Here is a 21,782-nt window from a genome sequence, read left to right as displayed (position 1 = left end):
CAAAAAATGTTATCCTGGATTCTGGCGAGGCCGGCGTGAACCTTATGGCTCTAATCCCCGGACTGATGTGAGAAGTTGTCAGGCATCGTGTCGCCCACCGCCACGATTGATGGGGGAATTTGGATTTCGTGTGACGGAGAGAGAGAGAGAGAGAGAGAGAGACACATGCAAGCAACTGGGATTTGACTTGGATGGCACTCGTGGCTACCGGGGGGGTCGTGACTTGGTTTCAAATCTGCAGGCTTTGGGAATTTCCAGCGCGATCTACCGCTGGCTTTGTGCTTTTCAATTCAATTACACGCCAGCTCTTTACTCTGTGACAATGTCGGATATCAAGCCCTCTTAGATGTGAGTTGAGTCATAAATCTGAGCTTTGACGCACAGTTCAAGGATTGGGAGGAATAATTTACCATCAGTCAGGTGTCAGGTTTTATCCTCTCAAAATAGCAACAAACTGCAGCGTTGGAGCAGTAAACAGACGGAAAGGAGGGAGCAGGCAGGAATATGTCGCCTCTAAACACCCTTAATGTGGAATAGGTTCTAGTAAGAGGATCACTGAAGCAAACAGAGGAGTGGATTAAAGTCAAACGTACTCTGTTATGAGTGTAATCACCGGTCCGTTTAAAAAGCGGGGGGGGGGCTCGATCGAGCCTGCCATTAGTGCGAGTGCGGGGAGAAATATATCTTTTTTTAATTGGAAAATTAACCCATATCGCTCCCGACGACACGAATAACAACACGTCAAACTCAGAGGGGAAGTTAGATTTTGAACCATGAAAATGTCGGCACCCCCTCGATGCCTCGGCGCCTGACACACACACACACACAGACACACACACACATACACACACACACAGACGCCCCCTTTCACTCCTGGATGGGACTCTCACAGCTGACAGGCCGATGTCAACACACCTGTCCTCATTGCACCTTCAGAGGGGTGTAAAGTGCGGGAGCTGTTCGTTGCTATAGCTACGTGTCTGTCTTCCGTGTCCTGTGTTCCGCTTCAGTGCGACGGGAGCGGGTGACCATCTTTGTTTGAGGTAAAGTTTTACTATAAAAAAAAAGTCCAAAAAGAAATCTGGGCTTCGGAGTTTAGAAAATGTCCAGACAAGGAAAAGAGTTTATCGAAACTTACTCTGTCAGCTAATGTAAACCAGTATCTTCAGCTAAGTGTGTGAAACTTTAAGTATTGCGCATAATCCCTTTTGCTTCTGACAGGAATGAGAAACTCGCCCTAAAGACCACTCAACAGATTTTGAAGTTAGTGTGTGAAAATCCAGCAGGATAAGCGAACGGGCCCCGCTGGAAACACCCGGATTAGTAAACCTATTGATTTGTGTCATCTTGAGGAACAAGCAGTATATTACCAGCACATCGGAAGACAGTATCCCACCACATTACAATGGGAGGAAGCGGAGGGAAGTGGCAGGGGAACTTCAAACGGCTGCTTAGAAGCTTACTGATTTGCTGAGTGCGGTTCTTCCCAACAGGTGTGTAGTCACGTGTTCTCATTAGAGCTTCAACATCAAAGCCGAGCAAACAGAAGAAGAAGAAAAAATCCCCCGTCCACTAGCCAGGGCTGAGGACTTCACTCCGAGAGTCCAAAATGTGACGGTACTTCAAAAGGAAAAAGAGCGTGAGGGGTTTGCGTTGACCAGAAGTCCGGCAGAAGCGGCTTTGCCTGCTCAAAGTCTCCACGAGGCCCGACAGTGTGTCGACTCTGCAACGCGCTGACACCGCGTCACCCCGCCGCAGATGCTGAACTCGGAGCAAAAATAGCAGTGTCCAGCAAAGCTAAATCATTTATATCCTCGTCCCAGCATTATTATTTTTTTTTGTAATCACTCAGGACACTCTGGGGAATTCTGCATTAAAAGTCAAAAGAGATCTAAACACGTACGTTGATATAAAGGTGGATATTGTATGTTTGCTTAGTTGGGAACAGAAGGTAAATTAAGTCACGGGAGGGTGAATTTTCAGCTCGTTCTTTACGAAATGTCTTCCCCAACACGGATGCATAACTCAAACACTTGAGCTGAGGCTTGTGTGAATAGTAACACCAGGAGATCTGTAAACACGTCGAAAAGCCCCAAATGCTCAGTGATGATTAACACACCGCTGCCGCTACAAAAGTATGGATTGCAAAAAAGAAAAAAAAAGATGTTGGACATGTTTAATAAGAAAGTCCTTGAGCTTGAAATCATCTGGTTGAATAAATGCAGACAGCGTTAATGAGAAAGATGCACAGCATTTTGGAAAAGACTGCAGCGCCGCATCACTCGCCTCCATCACCGGGCTCTGTTCTGAAGGCAGCAGCAGCAGAAACAGTAGACGGACGTGTCCTCAAAATGTGGGCTGAGGACCAAGGAGACGGACCCAACGCAGCGTCCCGGCTTTGGGAAATAGGGCGTTAAATGAAACCGTATCTTTTGAATCTAACTTATTCTCTGGAGTGACTTTAACCCAAACCCGTCAGACAGCCTTAAGCACAAAGTTTGGACTTTATTTCCATTGCAGATGCAGATAAAGATGAAGGGATAGTCGAGCCTCGCTGATTGCGCCGGTCAATGTGACAAAAAAACGGTGAGGAAATACTGCACGAGGAGCCCCAAGATAATTGTGCTGCCATTGGAAATGAAATCTCTATGAGTACCACAGAGATTGGAAAGCCTCGACCTTGAATCTCTTTGAGCTACTTCTTTATCAGGCTTTAATAGATTTACCACAAGTATTAAACCTTTCAAACGTTGAATATTTGAATTCCAATTATCTTATTTTGAGTTTTTTTTTGCTGCTTTCTCTGGTTGATTGTTACAAGCTGGTGTTATTTGATCTCTTTTTGTGTTTGACTCGATGATGGTTTACTGAGTGTATTTAATGTGTCAGTCTCTTGGTCGCATGATGTCGACCCAGAGGGTTTTTGGGGGATTGCGTTGCAGTTTCTTGTTGGCACAAAATACTCTTTTTGTTTATGGTTTTTACATCAAGGACAACAAGTATTTTGTTCTGCTGTAAGGCTGTAAAAAAGAAAACTCAATGTACTTAATTTAATTTCAGTTTTGAACCTGAAAGGTCAAATTTAAAGGCAACAGAAATATCAGCATGTTAGTGTTTCTATCTCTGATAAAACTCTTTTCTGTTTAATGGCATTTCCATTTGCTGAGGTTATATGTGCATTACAGCGGATGTCCCAGTAGAAAGCGAGAGTAAGCACTACTAAGCTTATAGGCAGAATATTTCATGTTAGGGTCATGCACGACGACAGAAGAAGAGAAAAATAAGCATACCTTTTAGTTCCATTCAGCGAAGCTTCTCCATCGTTAAATAGTTGCTGTGCAAGGACCTCCTGGGAAATTAAAAACATATTGTGCCACAATTTCCCTGCGACTCGGAGCGTCCCCGGGGAGAGCACTTTTAAAATTTCTAATAAAGAAGACTTGAAATTACAGAGAGGGGACCTGGCATTAATTAAACTGGGGATTTGAGCAGGGTCAACTTCTCATATTTATCTGTTTACACTCACGCTTTGGTCGTCCGTAAAGACGGTCTGGTGACTGGAGGCCAGAGCTCGTGGGTAAAACAAAGATGTGGATGTTCTCAGGTATGATACAGAGAGGATTTATGTGTTACAATAAACGGAAATTATAAGGTGATGAAAACTTGTTGTGGGGCAGAGGGCCAAGATATGACAGAGTTCTCTTTTCTGCTTTTTGCCTTCGTGAAATCGTCATCAAGGGGCCGCTAAAATGTGCTGTTACGTCCTTGATCATCACATTGCCGTGTCACCATCTAATTTGCCAGATTAACCTTTTGAGAAGATTTGCAGAATAAGTTTGTAATAACAAGGCTTTCTCTTTCCGCCCTACGAAATAACCTTCATGGCGTCTGCCATCACTTCTGCACCAATCTACAAATGATCACTAGTACATGCACCTGTAATTTAGGCCTCAGCCTTGACTAAATGGCCAACTGATTGTCTTCTAGCCTTAGTTTACCAAGTGTTTCATGCTTTTATTTATTATTTCCATTTTACGGCTATTTTCCTGTTTCCCCTTTTCGCCACTCGTGGATTATTCCAGAGAGTCCGGAGCATCTGTGTGTCTGCTAATATCTTTGTATGTGTCTCATATCGTTTATCGTTGCTTCTGAATGAACAACATTTTCTGGCAGTGTTTTCTGCGCAAGGATTTAATCAGGGCTTTGTTTTCACAACCAGGGATCTCGATCAGTAATTTCCTGTTTCCGTATAAATAGAGTCAGATGTTACGATTCATTCGGAAAATATCTCCACTCCCACCTTCCGAAACATGAATGTTTTCACCTTCTGACAACTCTAGACATGTCGTACGACATGCTTTGCAAAACATGACATCCTCTCAAATATTTCACACTATAAACTCATAAACACCATTTATGACCCGAGGCTCGAGGAACATCATCCAAGATGAAGCCCAGGAATGCCGACTATTCCGAAAGAATAAATGAAAAGGAATAAAGACACTTCAACTGGTGGTGTCCCTCATCTTATGATCTCTGAGAAACGCAGTACGCACGTATTAGATCCTTTGCAGTGAAAGAGATCTTACCGCCGCTCTTCATTAATTCTCCATCCGTTGGGTTTTGTGTCTTTTCGGCTGCTGCACTTTAGGGTCTCCTGAGCTGGACCAGTTTTTGCCACCGCAGTATTCAGCTCGCATCTCTTTAATGGCTTGTGGTCACTTTCAACATGAATGCACCAAAAACAAACTGATGGACTTTTTCAAGCCCACAGAGAGTTCGGTGTGCGTAGCTCTCATTCGTTCGCCGCTGCATGATGACGGCGACCCTGACGATCACGTCGCCCGAGGAGGGCGGCCACGTTTGCGGGTGCTTGACTCAACCTGCCTCCCATTAAGCTCCGACGCGTTGAATGTTCTCACGGAACAAGTGCAAGTGTCCAAGTCGAAGTGCAGTCTGAAAAGTCATTCCTCGCGTTCGGTCACCTCGTCTGCACATCGAGATTCACTTCTACGTCGTTGAATTTCAGCTGGATTTGACTTCCACTTCCTCTTGTCAGTGCTTAGCTTTGGCTGAACATGATCTCCCGTGCGCGGCACATATTGATGTGATATTGATCGCTTTTGCTAACCCTTTCGCCGACATCTAGGCATAATAAACTCGCATTTTTCTATCAGTCATGTTGACAATGAAAAAAAACGTGTGCCGCGCGAGCCTCTTTGTTTGTTTAGCTTAGCATTACAGATTGGGCCTCAACAATGTTTGATCAGGCTTAATTAAAACTAAGGCCGGTTTCATCTCCAGCTCAAACAAACAGCACGGCGTGATGGATGTTTCCCCTTCTCGTTGTTTGTTCCCTCCCCTCGGCGTGTTTCAAAATGACCCTTCAGAACGGTTCCACGGGTGGAAACCAGTGTTTCCTCGGCCGCGCCGAGGGAGGACGCGCCTGCTTGAGTGATCTTCCACCGCGGCTTTTTACAAGGGCCTTTTTTCCCCGGCGCCAAGGCAACCCTTCAAACATCAATACCGGGTGAGCGCCATCCCCCTTCGGGTTGGTTCAGTTGATGGCTCTGCGTCCCCGCACGGCGGCCCGCTGGCAGAGATGGAGGACGGACGGGAATGCGCTGACATTGATTTCTTCATCCCAACGCGCATGCTGATGTATCGACTGCCGTACCGATCAGTTAGAGACATTCTGGTCGCCGCGGTTTGGTGGAGCTGAAAGACAGTGAGCAGAATTTTATCGCAATAAGTCACAGAGTCAAGGGACACACTCTTTTTCCTTTTACCGGAACACTGCTTTCCCTTTTTTTTCGGGGGAAAAGGTTCTCCTTTTACTTTTTTCCGTAGGTGAAAAGTCGCCGGAATCGGTTCGGGAAAATAATTACTGACTCGCTCTTCAAGCTACGATGTATAATCTGTGCTGCTTCTCTTGTTTAGTAAAATGTCCATCGACCCTGTGAAGGGAAGAGACAGAGAGAGCTTTGTGTGGCGTCGGTGGAGTAGGAGGGTGGGGGGGGGGCTCCTCCCTTTCGTCACATTGAAAACCCTCTGATGCATGGGCCTTTGTTATCATCATTTAGTCATCTCCATGGTGTCAACGCTCGCTAATGATATATCGTGCACGCCGCAGAATTCACCGACCGTGGATGTTAGGGCCTCTGATGTTCTCAGAGGTGTGTTTTGCTGCCTGTTGTCACAACACGGCGGAAATAAACACGCTCCGTTTCTGACACCTGTCAAAGTGAATTATAGATCTCGGGAAGAGTTGCAGAAGTCGCCATTTTCTGTTCTTGGTTTACAGCTTTGTTGTTTGTTATAATAAGTCATGCGTTTGTAACATCTGACTTATACAACACAAGCTCTGCAGGCTAGAACACAAGGAGAACCGTGCAGCTGCTTCCCACCTTTAGGTGGTGTGTGTGTGTGTGTGTGTGTGTGTGTGTGTGTGTGTGTGTGTGTGTGTATGCATGTGTCTGTGTGTGTGTGTGTGTGTGTGTGTGTGTGTGTGTGTGTGTGTGTGTGTGTGTGTGTATTGGGAGGGTGCAGCTGACCTCGCAGCAAGAGAAATTACCACCATGTTAGACCAAAATGTAGAAGATAAATGAACGAAATGTCTTCACTTGTAACTATAATAATTTAAATTGAAATGGCCTCATTCATATTTGAAATGGGAGGGTTTTTAGATATGATAGACACGTGGAGTGTTTGCATTATATCATCTCACCTTTGCCTGCAGAGGTTCTCATCACTGGAGCCATCAGGGTTGGCTTTGTGTGCGTTGCATGCAATGAAATTGCTTTGCGTCGCGTTAATGGAACTCGGGGAAAATCTGAGCGGCCCGTCACAAGGTCAACGTCGTTGGAACCACCTGTGAAATTGATTTGACACAAATTCATCCGATTGGAGCAAATGTGTGTTAAAAAATGCATGCGCTTGATATTTTCCTATTATAAATGTTGAAGCCAAATTCACCTGTGACACAGAGAAGGAAAGATAAATATATTCAGGTTTTGTCCCGTAGTCATGAATCCAGAATGAATACTGACATCTACGTTAGAGGACAAAGACAATTATTTATGTTTAAATTGAGAGAAAAATACTTATTTATTGACTTGTGTTGGCTTATATTTTTTAATCTTTGCAAATTAAAAAAGGAGTTCACTGTGAGTAATCGGATGATAACCAATTTATTCATTTTAATTAGTGCAATAAGTGTTCATAATTGTTAAATAAAGTATGTAACTATTAACCCTACTGAAGCAACAAAGGATATATTTTTCACTCAATAAAATGCTTTTTTTAACACTTCATAGTGTTATCAACATATTACAGATACTGGTTTTATTACTAACTGAATCTAATGACTAGAACTTTACAGTTCTAACAATTGCTAAATGCCTCATTTTCTAAAACACTTTACAAACATTCACATAAACACTTGCAAAATAGTGTATCCAACAAAATAGAAAGCGCACAACCTTACAGTTGCTGATATGTGTCTTCTCGCTTCTATGTTGGCTTCCATTCTGCTGTTGTCCATAATTGTGTCATTTTATTCACTGGAAAATAAAAATGTAACACAAAGGGTTTAGTTGGGGGAGGATGGTGTAAACGGAAGCGTCATCATGTTGAGTCACTTGAGAGACTTAAATTAAATAAATGATTAAGTTCAGCACAGATTTGACCATCTGAGCAACACAAATGTCTGCACAAAATGTCACACCGAACTACACAATGGTGGTTGAGATATTTTGATCTGACTCAACAAAGTTTCAGCAGTTCTTCCTCTGCGATTGTGTTGGACTGCCGCGTCTCATTATTGCAAAATAGCGTCGCGGAACATGGCCTCGTGGCCACTGCGAGCGATATTGATTGCAGGCATTTACTTAGTTCTTTGCCTCTGTGTCTTGTGACCGTTTTAAAGAAAATAGTCAACGTAGAGGCAACAATCAAGGTCCTTGAGCTCCACTGCCTAACTCCGAGTCTTTTGCCGTAAAGAACAACAAGCAGCCTTAGTTGTGAGTAAACTCCGAGGAGATCAAATGTGCACTGACGGTCGGGGCTGCAGCCATAGGAAGCCGTCCAACGTCACACGTCCTGTAAATGATGATGAAGAGCCAGGGCAACAGGCCTGGGATAAACTCTTTCTGAAACCACGCTGACCTTTGTGCCCTCGGATACGAAAAGTGTCTGTAATGTTGATAGAACATTTTAATTTAAAAGTGAGGCGGCGGTGTCCCGAACTCCCAAAAGGTGGTTGAGTTTAAATTAAATAACCTTGTTAGCAAGATGTGAAATCTGTGGAATTTGTTTCCGAGAATATTAAATAAAATCTAGATACACTTCTGGCAAAGAGGAAAAAGATTGACGACTATGAAAAACTATGTTAAATAAATGTTTAATATTATTTACAGCTTGACCTTGAAGTTTGGAAGCCTCAGATGCTGCCTGGAAGGTGTCCTGTGGACTCATGATTCCCATTTGGCAGACCTGCAGCCCACATGCCAAACATCTGGGCAGGTGGCATCCAGCCACTCGGTTAATGGCAGGCCAGATATCCGGGCTGTCTTTGATCTGCAGACTGGGATTACAGTAGTCCTCTGCTCTCACTTGTAATAACCCGCCATTAAAGGAGCGTCAAATGATCTTTAATCTTTACCGACCTCCAATGGCGAGCAGTTGTAGTTGCAACAACAGTCTCTAGACGAGAGAGAGGAGACGGGCAGGAGAAGTGTGGACTAGATGCCCAGTGAGGCTGAAAGGGTTTGTGCGAGCGCGTAGTTTGAATCATCTTGTGGCGTATTTATTCCAGAATAGAATAAAAACATGACAGTCAGTTTATAATGACAGAAAAGTCACTAACTAATGACACAAATCATCTACTCCAATACTCACACACCTCACACACCTTTTTTGCAGTTTCCCAAACTTCCCTGGGCTGCGGCTGATGGATCCAGCTCAGTCTAACAGACTGTGAGATCTGCTTTAAGACCAAAGCCAAGCTCTTTCGCCTGAGCAGAAACACCAGTCAGACTTGTTTACTTGGATGATTTATGTAGCATGAGATGCAGGAATCCCCGTGCTTACAGATGTTACGCGCTTGAGAGGCAAATACTGTTTCGCTGTTGCTCTCCCCGAAATAATTAGTGAGTCGGCTGACGGGGGAAGTGTGTGCGCTCATTGCGCCGCCTTGTGAAGAAAGCAAGCGTTGCTTTAGGAGTCCGTGGACGTTAGAAATCGATAAACCTTTACAGCAGCTTCATTTCGTCGGACACATCCAATCACAAGCATTTGCAAAGAAATGTATGCGTGTGCGTGTTATGAAAAACCTCCAAAGTTTCTAAACGACAAGATATTTATTTGCATCTGTCTCATACCTCTAAAGGGAAACCACTACTTTGTATTGATGATTCATGTCAAGAGATACCAGATCCTGCTTTTCCTCTTCAGCAGTTTCCTCAACCCCTAACATGTGGCTCCAATCGCACACACATCATTTCCCCAGAGTTCCCTGCAAAGGAAAACAACCAAGCAGGTGTCTTGGTTTTGATGAATGCTGAAGAAAAGTTTGTCTGGGGAACAGCGGCGGCGTTTTCTTCGCTGGCAGTTGGCCGGGAGTGTCCGTGTTCTGGAGTCTGAGCGTCTGTGAGATCAAAAGCTCAGGAAATGAAATCCCGTGTTAACGACACGGGTTCCTTAATCAAACCCCGAATAATCTGAATCTGAATCTGAATGACTGCAGGAAAAAGTCGACAGTTAGACAAATGCCCGAGGCGAGAGTGTTTGCCGGTGCAGCGCCCCGGGGGCAGAGTCCTCCTCGGCGCCGGCGTCGACGCGCAGAATGACTGATCAGAGCTGCGGGCGAAATGAGGTGAAGTGGAAAAGCGACTCGTGGCTTGGCTCATTTTCAGCGGGAAATGTACTCCTCTGCTGCATTCGCCGTACCATTAGCTCACGCATTCGGCATGACTGTAGCGTGACCTCTCCCTCTGAGCCCGTGACCCTGAGTGCCGGAGTGAAATAAATAGCCACCACGAGCAAAAACACAACCACGGCTCAGCAGGAGGCGCTGTGGGACGTTGACAGAGAGGATCCCGACTCATTGAACACGTCTTGAACAAGCTTGAAGACACTTTAACATAAACATCCCCAATTACATCGATAAATGGATGATGAGAACTATTGTTCCATATGGAGCCTATTTAATAGGTGTTAAGTTGGACCCTTCAGGTGAAGAGTTATTACCTGTTTGGTTGGACGCAGGCACGCAGGCAAATAATTCATTTCAATTACACCTAAAGACTGATTGGGGACCTGTTTCACTGTGGTGATCCCAACGAATTATCCCCATCATGGCAGTGGTTTCTACTCGCATTTATAGAGCCGCACCTTTACGGGCCCTTAGCCACGCTGTTAGAACAGACTGTCCTCAAAGGATGCAGCGACTATTCTATTTCTGAGTCGCTGCATTGTGCTGAAGAGCCTTTCCATTTTCAACCCCGGTTTTCAAGAGCATCTCTGCCTGCTCCATTAGCCGAGTATGCTTGGATATGCAGGGGTAGCAGAATGGTGGGGGTGAGGGTGGGGGTGGGGGGGGCAGAAATACTAACATTTGAAGGGAGAGAGGTTTGCTGAGTGCAATGTTCTGACTTATTTTGATGCTCTGCTGGAGGAAACCGGAAAGGCGGAGAAGAGATGAGTCAGAACTCCCACACTAATGACTGAAACGAGCCCCGCGGGTTTCAACCGCAGTTCATCGTGTTAATGTGCGCTCTCCAGCGAAACGCCGCAACCGCACGTATGGACGGTTAGAATCAGGTTCCACACCTCGTGGTTTAAGCTTGAATCAGGATTTAATCAATAGCACGCAGGGTCGGTGGCGGATTCGATCAGAGAAAGTTACACTTCCCCGCCGACTGCTAATCAGCCTTCATTTACACATATTTCTTTATGATCGGCGAGACCTCTGATTACACCACGTGTATCTCACTTGAATGAATGTTTTGAGTAGCGATCCGAAGCCGCGCTGCCGGCTGCCCCCCCGCGTTCAGACGGAGGTTAATGGTGCAGAACGTTCACCATTCACATTCCGCGCTGCGCTGTTAATGCGACGCGCCTCAGCCGCTGCTTTCTTTAGTTCAAAGTGTGAGAAGGGGAGGTTTTAGGGCGGGTGGTGATGTTTACCGCGTTTGCATTTACATCCGCCTGCTGTAGTGATCACAGAGTGGCGACGCCGGGATTAAAGCAATAAAGCTGACATTCGATTTGAGGGTTATTCATGAATTCTGCAGCTCAACCTTGGATGCGTGAGGAGAAGACAGATTTAGCAATGAGTACTTTTTGACGTAATCTTAAGACGCGTAACTATTTAGCATCTCCACAGCCTTGCTGTAGGGCTTGTGTGGGATTCCTGAAGACCACTAGGAGGTTCTCCCACCGAAGAGACAGGCTGTGGAAGGATTATTTACTCTGACTTAAGGATAAAAGAAGATAACACCCTGAATTAGCACGCTGTTCCACATCTAATGGAGTTGTAATACACCATCCCCATAAAGCTGTTAATCACTTTTTAATCAACTCTGCAGTCACTCGTGAGGCCGCAGTGTTATGAGCGATTGTATTTCATTAAAATGTGTTGCTATTTCTTTCGTCGACCCCACGAGAGGTTCCAAAGTGTTATAAGCGTCGCCCGAGAAACGGCGCACGTCTTGGGAGTCTGATGAGGGAACTTGTCTTGAAGGCGTTTGACCGTGCGTGCGCTCATATGGCTCCTGTGGAGCCCTCGTGCTTCCTCTCAGGTGAACCCTGTGATCTCCGTCAGCGCGTTAGCATCGTTTTCACCGTTAGCCGCGTGCCACCGTCGCTAAGAGCTTACAGATCTGCCCAATTTTTAGTTTTGTTTGGTGCTTTTGAGATGTTTTTTTATATTGTAATTTCTTTTACAGTTAGATTTCTCATTGTGTCCTTTTCCTCCTGGTTGGGTGAAATATGGACACTGTGTCAGATATATATATATATAAGATGTATGTATTGTCATGGTGGTGCTGATTTATTTGTTCTGACAGTGAAGTTTGGGTATTAAAACACAAACTGCAGGAATGACCGATGCATCTTGTGCATACGAACGTGAACTTGATATTTTTAAAGATTTGTCGTTCCTGGTAGTTGATAATAGATTATTTAATTAAGTGTCCGACAGCGTCGGCCTGCAGTGCATGAACCAGCAACCTAAAGCGTTTGTCCTGTGACAACATTCAGAAATAACAAAACGTATTCCAGGTATTTTGTTTCCGGGAGGTTCGTAATGAAGCCGTTAAATCAAGGAACCCACTTTCTCAACCTGAAACTTGCGTGAGCCTTCGTTAATGGTTTACAACTGCCAATCAGTGCCGCGGCGTATTCCACCACCGGCCAGCAAATGAATTCAAATCCCCCCTCCTCATGCGCTTCGCCGCGACACGCCGCCTGCCTGGAAATGGACGTCCTCCGGAGAGGCGCTGAAGTGATTCCTGCAGGTTATTTAAAAGGAGAAGTGCCAGGGGACTGTCAGATTACGGCCATAAAGAGGGTTTTAAAGGGTTTTTCCCACCAGGGCTTCTGAATTACATGGTACTCTTATCACATTCAGCATAGAGAGGCTGAGTATAAAACAAGACACTTTGGAAGAAAAAACACGGCCGAAAGACCACGAATTGACATTTCAAGACAATTACGGCATAATTGATGAGCTGCGGTACATGAAAGAACGACGTGACGTTGGAAATTGTTCCATAAAATGTTGCAGCAGGAGATGAGGGCTCCATCTTAACGCAGAAGTCCGATGTCTAGTTAAGTTCAGCCACCTTGATTGATTTTTTTGGCCCAGATTCACAGATTGACCTCAGACAGTTTTACAGAGTGAACATTAGGAGCCATCGACCCTACGGTTTAATAAGGACAAAATTCCACAGGAAAAAAAGGTTCTCTCAGCCTTTTAACAGCCATATAAAGAGAGTAGACGAGAGTTCTGCCGGATTGACACGGCAAAGGTAAGACAGGAGACTCTGCAGTTCTCCCTGATGACTGACAGGCTTCCCCGGGAAGGGGTTGCGTGACTGACTTTGTGGTTAACAAAAATAACTTTTGCAGGTACAGTGGGTACAGTTTTTTTTCTTTTTGAGCCTGAAGCTAAACAGTGCAAGTTTAACCAAAACCAAACGCCTCCTCAAGGACAAAGTGTTGCCGTGTCCCTGCAGACGTGCAAATGAAACTATAGCGATGGTTGAATTCAAGTGAATTACTTACAGTTTCAGGGACCTTTGACTTAAGGAAGCACCATTGTCTCATGTGGTCCATCATTAACACCAGAATATTGATATTCTTTCGCTCTTAATCACCAAACATTATTAACACAATTACTCGGCTAAGTAAATAGTTGCACGGTGAACATGGAGCCTTTGGGACAAACGAGTTTATGTGGACAATAATTAGTCACTCAGAGGACTACAAAAGCTATTCTTTATTTGGTTTATAACTGCCGCGCTGCTGCTCGGTTTCAGCTTGTTAACAACACTGCCAAGTCCGTCCTTGTTACTTTTGCTAAATTTGGTGCGAGACGTAACAAGAGAAAAATGCATCCGTCGACCCAGTTGCAGACAGAGAAGTGTTTGAGGTGGTGGTGGTGGTGGTGGGGGGGGTGCAGAGTAACAAACCAGTGCGAGCTCTGCCTAAAACCACTTCCTGGGTGAGATGATGGGAGAACTGATGTGAGCCGGACTCTCCGGGGACGTCGTTTGTAATAAAAAGCGTCCGTCCTTCGTAGCCCAAAGGCTGGGAGCACCTGGTCGGGGTGCTCGGAGCGTTCTCGTGTGAAACCCTCCTGTTGCCTGCATCAGATAAAGTCTGCCAGCGGAGGCTTATGTGTGTCAATGATCGAGGCAGGCGGGGGGGGCGGGGGGTCAATGATAAGTGCAGCTTACCTCCTCAACGGCTCGGCGCCAACCAAATAAGCAATTAAACCATTTCGACCTAATAGCACATGTCAGTCAAAAGTCCCCCACTTTGCCACTTCCTATTGTCCAATCACGCCAGCCATTAAAATATTCTACTATTTGCAAAGAAATGCAGAACTAACCGAAAAATTCTTCACCCCCAAATCCCCTTTGTAGCACATCTGACCCCCCCAAGCGAGATCCATAATTGTGTCGGCCATTTCTCCCAAATGCTTGACTACGACTTACTTTGAAACCCCCCCCCCCAACACAAACACGAGTGCACACACACTCAGATCAAAAGGCTCAGGGTCTATTATTGTGTAAAACGTGGGTCTCCTTCTAAACAAGCGCGGGCTTTTGTACCCGGTACTCGTTCCTCGCTCTAATCACTGTTGTGGATATTGCTAAATTGCCAACTGTTCCAGGGAATTACTGGACCGAACCTCACAACGGTGACTTTGATTTGTTGTGCCGCCGTCTCTGATGTGAATGCACCCTGTGGTCTGTAAATGAGAGTGTCTGTTGTACCGCCGGCGTCCCTTATTTAGACATCACAGCACTCATTAGGTGGATCAGGCTCATATCAAAGTCAGAACGCAGATGTCGATGTTTTCGGAGAGCGCCGGGCTCGTGGCGGTGTCTTTTTAATGGTACGTCTGGCTTCCACTCGTCTCGATTGTTATCTCGCCGTCGGCGATGCGTCGGTTGACCTCTGACATGTGATCGCTTCGGCTTTAACGCTTTCTTCTCCGTCCTTTTTGGTTCCGCGTCCAATCAAAACAAATCCAATAGGTGACCTACTGAAAAGACGTGAGAGGAGAAAGACGTTCCCCACGATGCCAGTGGGCTTGTGAGGCATTTTTAAAAGCAAACTCTCCCTAAAGAGAGACATTTTTCTTAAAATCTGTCTCCAAAGTTTTAGCAGCTTCACAGAACACCAGAATATAATTATTGATGATAATGTTAAGCTGCCGAATATTGTCACTGACCATTTGCCAAGCTTAAGAAATACAAGACCCCCTACACTGAATGATTAGAAATAAGCATTTACATATTCGTATTTACTCATTAAATCTTAATCAAGATTTTCTTTTTCTAGTTTTAATCTATTTAAAAGGTTTTTTTTTTAATTATTATTTTTTATATTTGTAGTGGATTCACGGCCCATTTAGATTGCGTATTGTGCCTCTAAAACTAGCGGGAGACACCAGATAAATCATCTATAAAACAAACATTTTCTGCAGCGCAGCGGTTTAGAATGAGACGGCTAAACAAAGAGAAGACAAGTCCCCACGGGGACGCCTCCTCTGATAGACAGCGACATCATGTCTCTCTTATTGTTTTTAGTTTTCTCTTGAAGGAAGATTAAATAAACTATTATGCCATTTGATATTCCAGTGCAATGGTAGCACTGTTGCATTATTATGCTGGGTGTTGGGAGTTAATTCAAATGCAGCTTAGGAGGGACGGAGCCAGCCAGCGGACTGCATCCAAAGTATTATTAGTAGTATTCAGTAACTCGCCAAAGTGGACTCGGCTGGTTTATCCATATTTCTTTCCTCCGTATCTCTGCCTTCAGTGCAAAGCCCCACAAGCATGATTGTCACAGGCGGCGTGTGGACGTCGTCATGTCCATGGTGGTGATCGTGATGGGAATCTATTCTCTTCCAGGTTTATACCAGATACGGGAAATGCTACACCTTTAATGGTAACAAGACAACATCCAGGAAAAGCAAGCAGGGTGGAATGGGAAACGGGCTGGAGATCATGTTGGATATCCAGCAAGATGAGTATCTGCCCATCTGGAGAGAGACAAGTAAGCCTCAAAAACTATTTGTCCAATGTAATCCAATCATATGCTACAGCACGCGATAACTCTGCTGGGGCTTTAAAATAACTTGCATCTATTTCTCCGGCTCACAAACTGTAAATAATGCATTTTTTGATTGCATCCCTGCAACCTGGAAAAATGTGATTTGTAACAGGAGATATCTGAACACAATACCTCAGATTTGTGTTTGCATTGTAGCTGTCACACAATATTAATCCCCACTGCTGTCTTTTTTTTTTCTAAACGTGACTGAAATATGGTTCGCAGTTAGCTGTCGCGCGAGGCAGCCGCCTGTAATTCCGCTGTCCTCTCCCCTTTGCAATGCTCCGCGCTTCTGCTCCGTCTCATCCGGAAGACGAGACGTCCCTGGAGGCCGGCATCCGAGTTCAGATCCACAGTCAGGACGAGCCTCCCTACATCCACCAGCTGGGCTTCGGCGTCTCCCCGGGATTCCAGACCTTTGTTTCGTGCCAGGAACAGAGGGTAGGTCTTCTTCATCACAGCCAAACGGACTGGTTTCGGACCGAGGTCTAACAAATCTCTCTGTGTACTCAGCTGACCTACCTGCCCCAGCCCTGGGGGAACTGCCGCTCCACCAGCAAAGAGAAGTTCCCGGGATACGACACATACAGCATCAGCGCCTGCCGCTTGCTCTGCGAGACCAACGAGGTCCTGCGCGTGTGCAGCTGCAGGATGGTGCACATGCCCGGTAAGATGAAGCCCGCTCGCCCGCCCGCCCGACCTTCGCCCCCTCACACGGAGCCCAGCAGGTCGCACGCCGAGTCAAACGTAAAGACGGGATTAGCGGAATGAGTCGAGATCCAAACGGGACCTGGGGATGAATAATCTGATGTGTGGTTGTAGAAAAACACCACCAGCACAAATAAATCTGCACAAATTGCTACGCGGCAACTTCAAGGTCATGACATCGCGCGCACAATTAAGCTAACGCGACTCACGTGGGGAAAATCGAAAGTTAACAATGCTCTAAAAGGCTTTGCGTTTCCATCTGTTTTGAAGATGGTTTGGTGTAGCGCGATTGAAACACAGCAGCCATGCGGGTGTTTGGAGATGACACACTGTGCAAAACAAGTCATTATTTTGCTGCTCACTTGAGTAATTCCAGCAGAGACGTAATTTGGGCCGCCACATGCTCGACCTTGGTGCTCGATGTTTGGAGTGGAACGCCCTTCAGCAGTGCTGGTGGCTCTCCGGACAGGCGCCCTTCACACTGAAAGTCTCAATGAGCATTTGGGTCCATTTGTTTGTACATCTCAGCTTCTGTGGTGCACATTCAATATTTTGTCATTTATTAAAGCCGCTTCTGCTTTTAAAGGATTCATTAAATATTTGACTTCTAAAATGAGAGACTGCTTTGAATACACAATCAATTTCAAATGTCAACAGATTCCAAAGATGTAGCACGGAGAGCATTTCATTCCTACGGACAGTTTTCACTTTTAGGATGATTTGAGGATGAAGAAAAAAATTATCCTGTAAGCAATTATCATAGTTTGGTCTATAAAAACAAGAGAAAATAAAGTAAGGCTGTTACAATATCAGCTTTTCATCACGCTAATATCATGGAAAAAACTGTTTGTCATATCATTGAAATAATCAATGGAAAATGTTTAAAAACACAGGCTTCCACATTCACGCGGTGCAGCTGACATTTGCGGCCTCGTTTTGCACGACTGAAAACCGAGGGAGTCTATTGATTTTAAAAGAAACCACACAGTGTGAGAGATTCCGGGCAGAGACCCGTTTTAATGGCGAGTCAACCCTGAAACACTGCTGTAACTCAACTGTTCATCTCCGTGTAGTTTCCTCCAAAGGGAAGCTCGCCAGCCTGATCCGCGGGGGAGGAATCCCAGCTGACCATTTCATCTGGACGGGCTCCCGTCGCTGTCTTGCGATAAGCTGGCGAGCGCCAGGATTTGGGCAAAACGAGCCGGCTGTTGAGGGGAAACATCTCGCTGCTTTCACTCTACTCGTCCCTGTTTGTTTACTCTCACCCGCGCTGCGCGCCGCACCGCTTTTGCTTTGTGTTGTGACGATCTATCACATCCAGCATTGTATTTATTACATTAATTATCTCAGATGCAATAAAGGCGGGGGAGCTTTTGCAGGCCTCGTGCCCCGTGCAGATTTAGAGGAGAGCTTCCGTCGGATTACTCGGGAAGCTTGAGTTAGTTCCCTGCACTTATCAATAGTGAATCAGATTTACTGTTGCATATTAAGCTTGCTGAAACCCCTTCAAGAGGTTCTACGGAGTGATTGATTCAAAAGCTCGCCAGGGGAGTAAGAGACCAGTTTGTGAATTGAAAATCCTTTTATGGCCTCGGCGAGACAACACGGTCCTGTGTGTAATCCAGGAGCTCTGTGCTTTGCACACAATTTACAGTAGGATTATTTGTTCTCTAGCAAATGTTTGCATTCCTAATTTGATCTCCCACATCTGTTTGCAGTCTGTTGTGGCTACTGCTATTTTATTTGGGTTTCCTGTCCCCTTAAGACACTAAATCATTCGTTTTCATGTTGTGTAGAATACAGATACACACAATTTGGTCAAACAAGTGATTACTTTTTGAGATGTTTTTTTATAAAACATTTTATATTTGACTCAGGACCCCTGGACTGGGAGGTGTAGAAGCAAAACTGTGTTTTCCTAGGTTTTTTGTTTTAGGATTAATATTTCAGTATGTCGTCCTATTTCTATGTTTGGTTGACCACTAAAAAAGGCTTTTACGTTTCTCTTTGCTTGGTGTGTGGACAGCAGGGACACTGCCCCACTTTTGATTACACAAATCAATTCAAAACCCTAACCCAAAAAAGAATACTCAAAAAGATTAAAAGTACTGGGTTTAGTGGAATCACAAGTTGTTTCCACAACAGAACAAATCAGAGCAGCTGACGGTGTGTGTATTAAAAACACTGAACGAGACTCCCGCAAAACATTAACCTCATAAACATTTCACAGACAGACGAACACTGTAAGCGTTGCAAATGAATCGTGCTTTTAATGAATACCTGTCATCAACATACCGGGCAATACGTTCGTCTGCCAGGAAATGACTCATTGATTGCCTTTTTTTTTTTTTTTTTTTCGCCCTCATTTCAGGATGACTGATAAGCACGTGGAGTGTTGTTTACAACCACGGCTCCCCGTGGCGGCGGACGCGGGTCACTGATCATTTGCTTTCAGATTGATCAGACTCATTTTGCTGTTCTCCCTCTGCAGGAACCGCGGCGATCTGCCCTCCCAGTAAAATCAACTGTGTTGACAGAGCACTCGGTAAGAAACAATCTCCCTTCATTTCTTTTCTCATTACAGTAGATTCCCCCCCAAGGGAAATGGAAACACACTCAGTAAACATGATGAGGATATTTTTCCCCGCTGTAACACGAATACCTGGAGGTGGACGTGGTGTTTTCAAAATACTTTTCCTCATTGTGATTTAGTCAGTCATCCCTTGTCGAGCTGCTGATATTAAACCGATCCCCGAGCCTCAGGTGTCACTCCGCCTCTCGCCCTGCGGGCACCTCGAAGGAACAAAAGCGCCCTGGTTTCAGAGGAGAAATATGTATTTCACGGTCACGGCAGACGTATAATTATCATTCCTCAGCCAAATAAGCCAGCACGTGTAATTATGTCTCATTGCTGTATTCACATTCATTTCAAATGTGGGCCATATTCCTGTATTGAAGAATACACTCGCCCCCCCCAGGAGATGTAGAATATCGTTTATTTATTTGTATTGTAAAGCTTTTTTTCGGTTGCCGTATCAGATGAAACGCTATGTGGCCCTGTGCTGCTGCACATAAGCTTATTGTTAGTTATAGAACACGTCATACATTTTTAATAACTGTTTTCAGAGCTCCTTCTGTCCTTTCATGTCCTGACTGAATGCATTTAGAATTTGAAAAGAGAGTAAGTGAAAAGCTATTTGCTCTCTTGTGTATAAAGCAATGTATCAGTTAGGGTCGAGAAATTGATTTGTTAACGTGTGAGCAATTCACGCCTACGAGTTAACTGGGTGTTACGTCCAGGCAAAGCCCTCAGACGCTTTTATTACACATTATTATTTATTCTTTGAACAACTGCAGTGGAAAAATTGCTGTAAACATTTTTTCCTTTGTTGTTTGTCAAATGAAACCCTTAAACAAACACAACATTGTGTTCATATATTGAGAACAATATTGTTTTTTTGATTGAAACCACTGCTGGAGAAGTCTTTAAAACCTGACTCGTCCTGACTTTGTCGCTGCACATTTTATCCGCTTAATTATTTTGCAAACTGTTAACTGTTCATTCAAAGGCTGCAATGAATTAGTTCACCCTCAGAATTACACACGCAAAGAAACACTAAGTAGTCGTGAAGTAAAATGACTTAACGAAGCCTGGAGCTGAGTGCTCCTTCTCAATAGAAGTACATTCTAGCCTCGTTTCTTAAAAAGCCACACAGAGAAAAGACCTAATCATCCCAATCAGGTGGTAAAAACTTTTATTATGCCATCAGAACAAATACTATTTCCCTTGGCCACTTGCAGAAGGAAACATGTTCCATAAATCAAGTTGCCAAACCTATCTGATATACAATGTCATGCAATGCAGTTGTAAAGCTTTAACGCCTGTTTAACTGTCATTTATATGCTTATGGAATTAAGTAAATTAACATGCAACTTTGGAGCTGCACCAATTTTCCTTTTATTTCATTCTAACAATGGATCAAATGAGGACGTGAAAAGGGTTGCTAACACAGTGACAAGATGACAGTCATCTGACTGAAGTAGTATTAGAATTATGCAGCATTTTAGCATCTTTTCACTAATTGTTTTGTTCCTACTGGTTTGGTTCACCGCCGCCGCCACGAAACCAGCCTCGACCACCAAGTGGTGAGAAACAAAGCTCCAAATCAGGTGCACGTAAGGGCCGCGTTTACGGCGTGTTCTGCTGCAACCAAGTGGCTAAAAAACGACCGCTATCCCCCACGCAGGACACACTCCCTTACTTTCACACCTTCTGCTCTGCTGCAGATTGAGTTTGCCTCTTCCTTCCGTTTGGTGTCGTGTGTGAGTGAGTGAGAGGCGTGGGGTCACGACTGCAGCTGACCGAGCCTGCGCCTGTTTTAACCGCCGTTGCAAACTGTGTGTTGTGCAGCACAGCTCCAGAAGAACAGTGGGGACACGTGTCCGTGCGAGACGCCCTGTAATCTCACCCGCTACGGGAAAGAGCTCTCCATGGTCAAGATCCCCAGCAAGGGCTCCGCTCGCTATCTCTCCAGGAAGTACGACAAGTCAGAGGACTACATCAGGTACGGGTGGGGGGGGAGACGGGTGGGGGTTCACCGTGTCTAAACCCACACGCGAGCAGTGATGTGGCGCTCAATAAAAAAGGGCCATAAACTCTGACCTACAGTCGCTGATAACAAACACACAACCCTGAATATAAAGCAAGGACAATTCTATTTTATTTTGTCTTCAGGTGAATCTTCTCGGAATTACACAATTTCATGGAAGCAAGTTGGTTGTCAGGTGCTTTGAGCTTCTAACAAGAATTATACTGGAAAGTTGAATATGTACATCAGTGTAAATGTTAGGACAACATTTCTTTCTTGCGCGGTTCTTAAACAGTAATAATAGTCTGTTAGGTGACTTCCTGTCTGTTACTAGGCCGCCACTTCCGAGCGGGGAAAATTATATATATATATATACTTTTTTTTACACAAAGAAATGCAGCCAATATATGCTATGAACAGTTTATTTATATTTCTTCCAATTTGGGTATAAGCAGATGGGAGTTTAATGTATTTAACACAAGGGGGCACCTGTGAACTCTTTGTGTACTTCCAAGGTGCAGGGAGGAGCGGGTAGCAGAAGTATACAAGTGGAAGAGAACAATATTTAAACAGGGTGGGTGTGAAGCAGAAAAATTGAGGGAAAATCCCATGAGGTGACGTCCCTCTCGCGCCGCA

The 21,782-nt window shown here is 44.8% G+C and overlaps 1 protein-coding gene across 3 annotated transcripts in view; it reads left to right on the top strand.

The window, feature by feature from the left end:
* Positions 1–21,782, top strand: part of asic4a (acid-sensing (proton-gated) ion channel family member 4a) — a 56,901-nt gene that overhangs the window by 31,754 nt on the left and 3,365 nt on the right. For all 3 annotated transcript variants that reach the window (XM_040201230.2, XM_040201232.2, XM_040201229.2), the window contains exons 2-6: positions 15,648–15,792; positions 16,163–16,290; positions 16,363–16,516; positions 19,049–19,102; positions 20,969–21,122. In XM_040201230.2, coding sequence (XP_040057164.1) covers positions 15,648–15,792; positions 16,163–16,290; positions 16,363–16,516; positions 19,049–19,102; positions 20,969–21,122 — 635 coding nt within the window. The remainder of the gene's footprint in view (positions 1–15,647; positions 15,793–16,162; positions 16,291–16,362; positions 16,517–19,048; positions 19,103–20,968; positions 21,123–21,782) is intronic.

This window comes from Gasterosteus aculeatus, chromosome 16, assembly GCF_964276395.1.
Source record: "Gasterosteus aculeatus chromosome 16, fGasAcu3.hap1.1, whole genome shotgun sequence".
NCBI classification, from domain to species: domain Eukaryota; kingdom Metazoa; phylum Chordata; class Actinopteri; order Perciformes; family Gasterosteidae; genus Gasterosteus; species Gasterosteus aculeatus.
Note: the sequence above shows the minus strand (reverse complement) of the source record. Positions and strands in the feature narration are given on the sequence as shown.